At 29.3% G+C, this 9,686-nt stretch overlaps 2 protein-coding genes across 2 annotated transcripts in view; one reads left to right on the top strand and one right to left on the bottom strand.

Moving 5' to 3' along the window:
* Window positions 1–194: 194 nt before the first annotated feature.
* Window positions 195–7,803, top strand: LOC100162362 (pantothenate kinase 4). Its single transcript, XM_001952462.5, has 13 exons — window positions 195–520; window positions 692–812; window positions 3,052–3,155; window positions 3,228–3,430; window positions 3,499–3,932; window positions 3,991–4,097; window positions 4,169–4,331; window positions 4,436–4,628; window positions 4,778–4,930; window positions 4,990–5,077; window positions 5,135–5,339; window positions 5,413–5,737; window positions 6,816–7,803. Exons 2-13 carry the CDS (start codon window positions 716–718, stop codon window positions 7,027–7,029), a joined length of 2,286 nt encoding a protein of 761 aa, XP_001952497.2. The 5' UTR covers window positions 195–520; window positions 692–715; the 3' UTR covers window positions 7,030–7,803.
* Window positions 7,051–9,686, bottom strand: part of LOC100570291 (uncharacterized sugar kinase YeiI) — a 66,931-nt gene continuing 64,295 nt past the window's right edge. Inside the window, exon 7 of the mRNA XM_029490695.1 lies at window positions 7,051–7,528. Coding sequence (XP_029346555.1) covers window positions 7,396–7,528 — 133 coding nt within the window. The 3' untranslated portion in view covers window positions 7,051–7,395. The remainder of the gene's footprint in view (window positions 7,529–9,686) is intronic.

A 9,686-nucleotide genomic window follows, 5' to 3' on the forward strand; every position in this document is an offset into this window, starting at 1 on the left:
CATGCTCCAATTTATTATGGCAACTTGATTAAAAAAAAACTTTTTATTATTCAATGTTTTTGTAAACACTAATTTCAATTTAAAAAAAAATAGCATTTTAATTCTTAATTTTTAAGACATTTTGCATTTAACAGTATGAAAAAACTGGCCTTCATGGCTTCATAGGACAGGAAGCGCGCTCTGGTGAATATAGAACTGTGGTAATATTTTCAATCAAGAGTGTATACGTATTATAGGTCCAGAGTGACGACACCTTATCAATACACCTTGTTATGTATATGTGGTTATCACTCTCTCAGCTACGAATTAAGATAGTACTATCTTAGTTCATGGTACTCGACCTGACATGTCCATGTTCTATGCTTACGCCGTACTCAACGATGGCAAATGTCAATATTATTATAATAATTGGTATTGTTTAACAAATAATTAGCTATTTGTAATTCGTATTTCGTTGCAGTCCGTACTCTGTAGTCACTACTCCTGAGAAAAAAAGAAACAAGCTCATCATTTCAAACTGGTATGTACAACTGTGGTTCCCAATCGTTTTTAAAGTCATACTATTCACAATATTATTATGTATTCTACAATACAATATTCAAGAAAAAACAATTATATCAAACTCTCGTGTATGATTGGTGAAAATTAATTTTGAAAATATACGTCTTTTACTCAATATTATTGTCCACAGATAATTGGAAACACCGCAATTGCAATGGAAGAAAAAGGAAATCCAAACAGTATTAAACTTCCTGATACTTTGGAAGTTTTCAGGAATTTAAAAAATGCAAAACAATTTGCTATAGATATTGGTACGTTATACATTCAAAACAAAAACAAATTTTAATTTTCTATTTATGCTTAATTTACCCAATATGTATATTTATTTTTCTATAAACTGCATAATATTTTTATGTAATTATTGAATTGTTAATTCGTTATAAAAGTAGCTTATATACTTACCTATAAAAAATAGTACCAAGGCATTCTGTTTTTACATTATTGGCATAATAGTACATATGACCATAGATATATACAACAACTATACTCTGTCCCACGAGAGAACATGTCACACACCTACCAAAACTGGTTCCCCCTCTGTCATAGAGGAACCAGTTTCGACAACAGGGTGACGTATAGGGATGCACAGAACTGGCATGTTTTCTCGTGGGACAGATTATAGATAGCCGTCTCCATCTTGTCATCAAAGTCCGCCGCCATTTACAAAGCAGGCAATGTTTATAAAATAATATTGTCACATTATATATGTATAGATGAATATATATTATGTATATGAATAAATAAATGTAAACATTGCCTGCTTTATGAATGGTGACCGACTTTGGTCACAACTGTAGTATAAAGACGGCTATCTAGTTGTTGTATATATCTATGAATATGACTTACTTGCTTAATCATATCAGTTATTGAAATTTCTTAAGTCAGTTAAAATAATTGTAAATGTTAGTTTTGGAAGTATCACACCAATTTTGTAAAAATATTGTCTTGTATAAGCCTGAATAAAATATTATCAACCATAAATATACAACTTAGTATGTAAGTTGGTTACTCGTATAACTATTTCTAAAGCTCCTATATGGCTACATCAAACATCCTAAAATGTCAAGTGTCAAGTTCATTATTTAAATTATGTTATTAAATATATATAGAGTAATGCTTTGTAATATTAATCATGTATTACAAAATGATAAATTAACTATTTCAATATGCACTCAAGCAATTATAATAAATATGAGATAACAGTGTACTTGACCAGTACCACGATTAAAGACAATCTATCTTTAATCGTGACCAGTACTCATCAATTAACTATAATAATATGTCAGCGCTCTTTATTCATTAGGTATTTAATACTTTTAATCAATATTTTTACATGATCTAATTAAGAGAAGAGAGTAAATACTTCTTATAATATTTGAAATTATATTTTATATGTTATACTCATGGAAATTTATTGTCTGTATGTCGGTATATTGTATGCACCTGGATCTAAGTGGGTCTATCTTACAAGTGTTAATAACTTATTTTAAATTATCATTAAAAATACATTTTAATGAATTATTCAACTCAATATTTAATACTGGTATTCTGAACTAATGGAAAAGTATGAATCTTGTCTGAACTTTGAGTGAGTTAACCTTAAAATTTGGCTTACATGGAAGTATCATCTTTGTCAATTTCTTTAATTTTTTGGTTTTTTAGAAATGTTGTATAGGTATTAACATGAGTAGTGTAAGATGGCATCAATTTTAAACAAAACTAGGGAGAATATTTTGTGACTGTACAAACATTATTATGAGGAGACGTGACTTGGAGGCAGTGAGGATCACAAAATAAGAAATGGATAGACAGAGTAGAGAATGACAGGAAAACAGTTGGTGTGCGTAATGGAGAGGTTGGTAGGACAAAAGTGAACAACCCCATATAGTTGGAAAAAAAGGGCAAAGATAAAAATGAAAATATAAGTTTTAAGCAAAAAAAATTATTTTTATTTTTATTTGTGACAATCAACACCTCTACCCCTTCTATAACCATCATTAGTATAAAAAAAATATCCATCGTCAGACACTCAACGACTTGGTATACTATAAAATACCTTTATGTGAATATTTCAGAACTCACTATTTTCATTTATGAATACCTTGATAAAATGTTATAAAATGTGCTTATATTATAAATATACAAGCTAAAATTGTCCACATAATAAGATCTATTATATTACATAGAATTTAAAGTATAAACATTAACAAATTTATTAACATGAATATGCAATCTGCAGTCCTTATTGATAGATTTGTTTAGTTTTTATATTTATTGACATTTTTAAAATATTGATTTCTATCCAAAATTGTTATTTAAGTGACTAGAACCCCCTTTATATTAAATTGTGATTACTGTTTGCCAGTTTTAGTTTAATCTTTAAAATGTAACAATAATATTTGCAATCTTATAATCTTGCCTTTGTAAATATTATAATTTATTTTATTACCACATACCAATACGGTTAATATTGAAAGTTTATTGTAATAGGTGGTTCACTTACAAAAATAGCATATTATTCAACAGTATCATTTAGACGAGTTTATTATGCCACTGATAACATAGACAAAAATGATGACAAAAATAAGGAAGACGTATGATATATTGTAAATAATTACTTTGATTAAATGTTAATTAAACTAAATATTCACACTAATATCTTCTAGAAACATGATAAGTTTGTTTATACATATTCTGAACAAGCAAGGTTACATTTTGTCAAGTTTGAAACAAAATATATTGAAAACTGTTTGGATTTCATTGGTGACAATTTAGTTAACAGCGATGAACGAAAAGGAAAAAGCATTAAAGCTACTGGAGGTGGGGCATACAAGTATAGCAAACTTATTCAAGACAAATTGGGACTAAAGTGTGTATGGTTATAATTTCTTAATTATGTTTTTATTTGTACTAACGTTGTCCTTATGAAAATTTCAGAGTAGATAAAGAAGATGAGCTTACTTGTCTAATCACAGGATGTAACTTCTTATTAAAAAATATAAGTGATGAAGCATTTGTTTACCACAGAAATGGTAGCCCAGAATATGAGTTTCAAACAGCTGACCCACATGTATTTCCTTATATGTTAGTTAACATTGGCTCAGGTGTAAGTATTTTAAAAGTTGAGTCGGACAATTGTTACGAGCGTATTGGTGGGACAGCTACAGGGGGTGGCACATTCTGGGGCCTTGGTACACTTTTGACTAAAGCCAAATCATTTGATGAATTACTTGATCTTGCCGAAAAAGGAGATCACAGGAAGGCTGATATGCTTGTAAAGGATATATATGGTGGAGATTATGAAACTCTTGGCATGCATTCAGATTTAATTGCATCTTCTTTTGGAAAAATATGTCCTCGTCAAAATGCAGGTACAACATAGATGTGAAATATGCTTTCTTTTTTGATATTAATTTCTCGTGTGTTCAGAAAGTGATTACAATGAAGCAGATCTGGCAAGAAGTTTACTGTTTGCAATTAGTAATGACATTGGTCAAATTGCTTGTTTATATGCAATGATGCATAATTTGAAAAAGGTATGAGCAATTACATTTATTATATATCATATTAAAAATAAAAACATCCATATGTTTATCAAATGTTTTAGGTATATTTTGGTGGTTACTTTTTAAGAAATCGTTCACTCAGTATGCATACTATATCATTTTCTATAAAATATTGGTCTAGAGGAACTGTGCAAAGTTTGTTTTTAAGACATGAAGGATATTTAGGAGCAATTGGGGCATTTTTAAAAGGCACTGAAGAATGCGGTAATTTATTATTTGTTAATATAACAACATTGTTATATCAATACTGTAATGATTTCTATTGTAGTATAGTTTCATTTATTATGTACATATTTAAATATTTTTAGATGGTGAAAAGTTTTCGTGGTTAGAAAATTATGCTGGTAGTGGAAGTAACCGCACTCAGTTGTCATTTGGCAAACGAGTTGACCAACTCGAACTTGATCGTTGGGAATCCCCTTTAACATTTTGCCCATTGCTCAAAGATCCATCTAGTTACATTCCAGATACAGTTGACTTAAACTCAGATAAAGAAGCTAGGTTAGTATTATTTTAGAAATGTTTTTATCTTTTATCACAATTAATTATTTAATATAAAGTCTATAATATAATATCAGCTTAGATCAAAGATGTTATGGTACAATTTTAACTTGTAAATATTATAATGAAACATTTTAAACTATTTTCAGAGAATATTGGTTAAATTGCTTTGAAGAAAGTATAGAAAATTATGTGAATTATGCAATTTCCAGTCAACCAACTAGTGATACAGCTGAAGAACGGGCCGCCATGTTCAAGGAGAAATTTATTTCTCGGGTGCAATTGCTTAAAATACAACCTTTGTATGTTTTTTTCTTTTTTTAAATGTTTTTTTTAAATTTTTATTTTTTATACTATTTAGTGCTTATGGTAATTTGACTGTGAGGGGTCTTTTGGATACAATCAATCAATGTCTTAAAGAATTTGATTTTCCTGATCCGTATTTAATTGTAAGAGTTTATTTTTTTCAAAATGACTTACAATAATACAAATAATACATATTTCAGCAAAAACGAACAGAAAATGAATATGCACTAACATGTTTTCAAGAACGATTGGAAGAATTAGATTCTTTAGACCTAGAGGAAAGACAAAAAGAACTAATCATGGGTGTCTTAGCAGGGAATACTTTTGATTGGGGTGCTAAAGAAACTGTAGCTTTAATGAAAACTGGTGAATTTGATTTTAAACAAGCAAGAAACCGAATACCTGGTAAGAATTCATAGCCAAAGAAAATAATTAAAGAAAGTTAACAATATAATTTTGTTTTTTGAACTATTTATAGCTAGACCTTGGCTAATTGATAGTCTGGATAGTTGGGTTGAAAAGATATGCAATGAACCATACAAAAAAATTGCAATTTTCATCGATAACAGCGGTATTGATATAGTTTTGGGAATACTACCATTGGCCAGAGAAATGCTACGTCAAGGCTCAAGATTAATACTGTGTGCAAACTCAGCTCCAGCACTTAATGATGTCACTCATTCAGAACTTGTTGTACTGTTACGTCAAATTGCGGCTATTTGTCCTATTATTTCTAAAGGGTTAGATGAAGGTAGGTTGAAATCAATGGAGACAGCTCAAGGTGGGCCATGTTTAGATCTCAGGTAAGAATTACATTATAAATACTGAACAAACGACCATTTAAACATTGTGTTATGAAATATTATAATATATAAATAAAAAGTCTCAAGAGGACGCTACCAATGAATTTGTTGTTTCCATCTTATACACGCAGGCCCTTCACATCAAATTTTGGGTCCCTGTACTAAATATTTTTGTGGGTCCCATACAAAACTTCCAAAAAAAGACAACCCATTAAAATCGATATGGGTGTCCAATTCACGATTTCTAGGTAATTAATGGTTAACGCACGGTTTAAAATAGCCAAATTACTATAAATTAAGTATTCCTATCAAAATTTCAAAAATTACAAATACATTTCAACGGGCCCCTGTACTCCAGATCCTACAGCCCTCACTTCCTTATGTTGACCCTGTACACGTACTACATAGCAAATATCCGTTCACTGGTTTCAATAGTGTGCTGTTAGTTTTGTTATTAGAGTGAATTGACCAGTGGCGGTTCTAGCTATGAGCAGGGTGGGCAACTGCCCATACCAAAATTTCTGGTACCCTTACTTTAAAAATGTAATTTTTTACAAACATAATGTTTTTATCTTTTGCTAAATTATCATGATAATTTACAATATTAAATTATATTATTATCATTACATTGGTGCCGAACTGGTAGTTACTTATTGCGGTAATGCCGCTTCTAGTAATCTAGCATCTAACTAAATGATGAACAGAAGATTTACTTTGTAATATAATATAAGATTGCGAAGTTAAAACGTATTTATGAGGTCAAAATTAAAAAATCTCACTATTTTTTTAAATAACCGAGAGTAACAAAAATAAATAAAAAAAATTGTTAAAATTGTTTGGTAACCTTTGTTAGACCATTGAAAATAGATCCATTCACTCTAATATCAAAGCCAAAAGCACACTATTGAAACTAGTGAACAAAAATTTGCATGGGTAGCATCTTCTTAAGATTTTATTGGTAATACTGAATTATAAGATGTTAAATATTATTTAGGCAGTCAAGTAATTATTATTGTATTGATAACTGAATTATAATCTATTTATTCAAAGATAAATCAATTGCTCTGTAATTTTCTAGTCGATTGGAACGAGAATTGGCAAATGAATTGATAACTGTGGATTTAATTCTATTGGAAGGAATGGGTCGAGCTGTTCACACCAATATAGAGGCAGAATTTGTGTGTGATTGTTTAAAATTAGCCATAATAAAAAACCGTTGGTTAGCTAAACGTTTAGGCGGCGACATGTTTTCAGTTGTGTGCAAATTTGAAAGTGTTAATGTTTCAAAATAATTTTTATCAAATTTAAAAAAATCCACGTTTTATATTATTTTTATTAAATTATAAATTCTAATATTGCTATGATAATCTCATAGTATAAATTACACATATTGTGGTATTTGGTTAAAACGGGATCTCACGACTTGTGTATTTGACGAATATCCACGAATACACGAATAATCGGCAAGTTACCGACAATCGACGGGAGGGTGGCAAATAACAAATATCGAATATTCGTCAAATACACGATTCGTGGGATCCCGCCTTTAAAATTAATTATTATTATTTATAATTTTCACGAATGGCATCCTTATAATTTTGTTTTAAACAATTTTTTTACACAGTTGTGTATTGTAAAAGTAAATAATATTTTATACATTAATTGACATTCAGCTCTATGGGAACTGGCCTATGCGACAAAAGTGCTGATGTAGCCGCTCTCAGACCCAAAGCAACACATTCATCTTGTGATTTTCCTTGTAAGACTCCAGATATGTATCCTGCACACAGACTGAAATCATAAAAAAAAAAAAAAATTAATGATATTAAAATCACATGTGTCATATTATTTTTTATATTTATTTTTCAAATCGATAAATAGGTGTTACTTGTTTGAATTTTATCACTGTTATTGTTGTTGTTGTTGGTACTTTTATCGTTATAAATTAAGTTGCCATGTATTATTGTAACATTGTCATATAAATATTATGTTATCATGAAAAATCAAAGAATTATTGTATCTACTTAATAAATTAATTTTGTTTAATCAAAATCTTAAACATGTCAGTTTGAATTGAATTTATTTTTATTTCGATGCAACCTAACCTATATAGCTTATATAATAAAAATATTTTTCATTATTTTTATTTATATATTAAAGCCCTGAAAAAATGTGATTTAATTTCACATGACAAAGTTGAGTCCGAAAAAATATTATTTGATGTCCCAAATGATAATCGACATCCTTTCCTTGTAAACCTATTTGCTTGATTCCAATCTGATGTAAGACTACCAAAACATTATTTTATTATATATAATGTTGATTTCTAAAACCCTCGTTTTAATTATATTTCAAATATATTTTCACAGGCTCGTGTCTGTTTTGTAATGTAGTATTCTGCTGGTGGTGATTTTGACATTTTAATCTATTGTAACATTATGCAACTGTTTAAAATATTTAAAAGAGTAATGTCAGAATCTCAATCCATTTTTAATTACACATTTAGAATGCTAAATGAAAATCCATAATTGTATTATATTTTAATGTTATAAAAGAGTCTAAAATATTATGTTGACAATAACTGAAGTCTATAGGTCAAAGAATTATTAAAAAATGATTGTATGAATGTTCCCAAACTCGTTTCATTAAACTGTTCTGGTAAACTAGGTACTTATACAAAATCCAATAGGTACACACTTTGTAAATCAAAATTACTTAAAAGCAGATAACAAAATATACCTATCTACTAATATTTTTTATTTATCAATTAGTATACGCCCAGATTTATTTGGGCTCAGGACAGTTATTTTTCAAATTGTACAAACATAAATAAAATTATACTTAATATTAAATAATATGCTTGTCTAAATAACATTTAATAGGTATCATTAATAGGTATCATTTACCCTGATTAAGTAATCATGGAAAAAATCAAAGTTGTTTATTGAATTATCTCAGATTAACATTCTGTTGATCTGAGCGAATACACTATAATTTTGACGACAAGTACGTGTATAGAACGTTTTTGGCACACAAGTATTAGTTTAAGGGACGTATTAAGGTATTTGACTAAGTAATTCAGGACATATAATTAACGAATTAAGTAATTTGTCTGCATTAACAACATTCTAACCATTTGACGAACACCATTGATAAAATCCAAATGTGCTTGTAAACTAAATGCAGTCCTCATATGAATAAATAGGCATATAATGTATATTTTTAAGTCGTCCACTAATATTAAGAAATGACTGTTTTTAAAGATATCCTTAACGTCATTCATAAAAACTATAAATAATAAGTGTGATAAATGCCGCCCACCTTGGGGAACATTTATACACAATATTGCTATATTTATGCAAATGAGATAGCTTTGAGGTAGGTATGCAAAATGTAACCTAACTATAGAGTCTAAAAATAACGTGTTTTCAATAAACCAACTTCATAGAGTTAATATTTTAATAGCCTAACTACTTACCTACATAGGTACCCAATGAATAAAATAAATGCAAACAGGTTAAAAACGTAATTTGTAAAATAACCAAATGTTTGGTTCTTGCAAATCCAAAAATCCTTACTTAACATAATAAATTACCTTTTACCACCCGCTACTGAAAAACATAGGTTGTGTATTTTAATAATTTACACTTTATATACATGGGTAAATAAGGTAGGTACCTAATTAGTACAACTCCACTCCGTTCAAATAAAATGTTAAAAACCCACTCATGACTCACAACTAATTAGGTAGGTAACTATAATTAGTATCTAGGTACTTACACGGTAGATACTTGGTACCTAAGTAGGTGGAGCTAGGTACACGTTTGAAATTCTAATTTTTTACATGTCAACAAAGATAGGTAAGTTAATGAATATCATGAGTTAGTAAATGTTATAAACAGTAGCGGATCTAGGGGGGGGTGGCAAAGTGGGCGGTTTGCCCCCCCCC

Source organism: Acyrthosiphon pisum, chromosome A2 (genome assembly GCF_005508785.2).
Source record: "Acyrthosiphon pisum isolate AL4f chromosome A2, pea_aphid_22Mar2018_4r6ur, whole genome shotgun sequence".
NCBI lineage: Eukaryota > Metazoa > Arthropoda > Insecta > Hemiptera > Aphididae > Acyrthosiphon > Acyrthosiphon pisum.

Coding starts and splice junctions, on each gene's coding strand:
- LOC100162362 (XM_001952462.5), top strand. CDS start 716: ATGGAAGAAAAAGGAAATCCAAACAGTATTAAACTTCCTGATACTTTG. Junction 4,931..4,989: donor TTGCTTAAAATACAACCTTT/GTATGTTTTTTT, acceptor TATACTATTTAG/TGCTTATGGTAATTTGACTG. Junction 5,340..5,412: donor AGCAAGAAACCGAATACCTG/GTAAGAATTCAT, acceptor AACTATTTATAG/CTAGACCTTGGCTAATTGAT.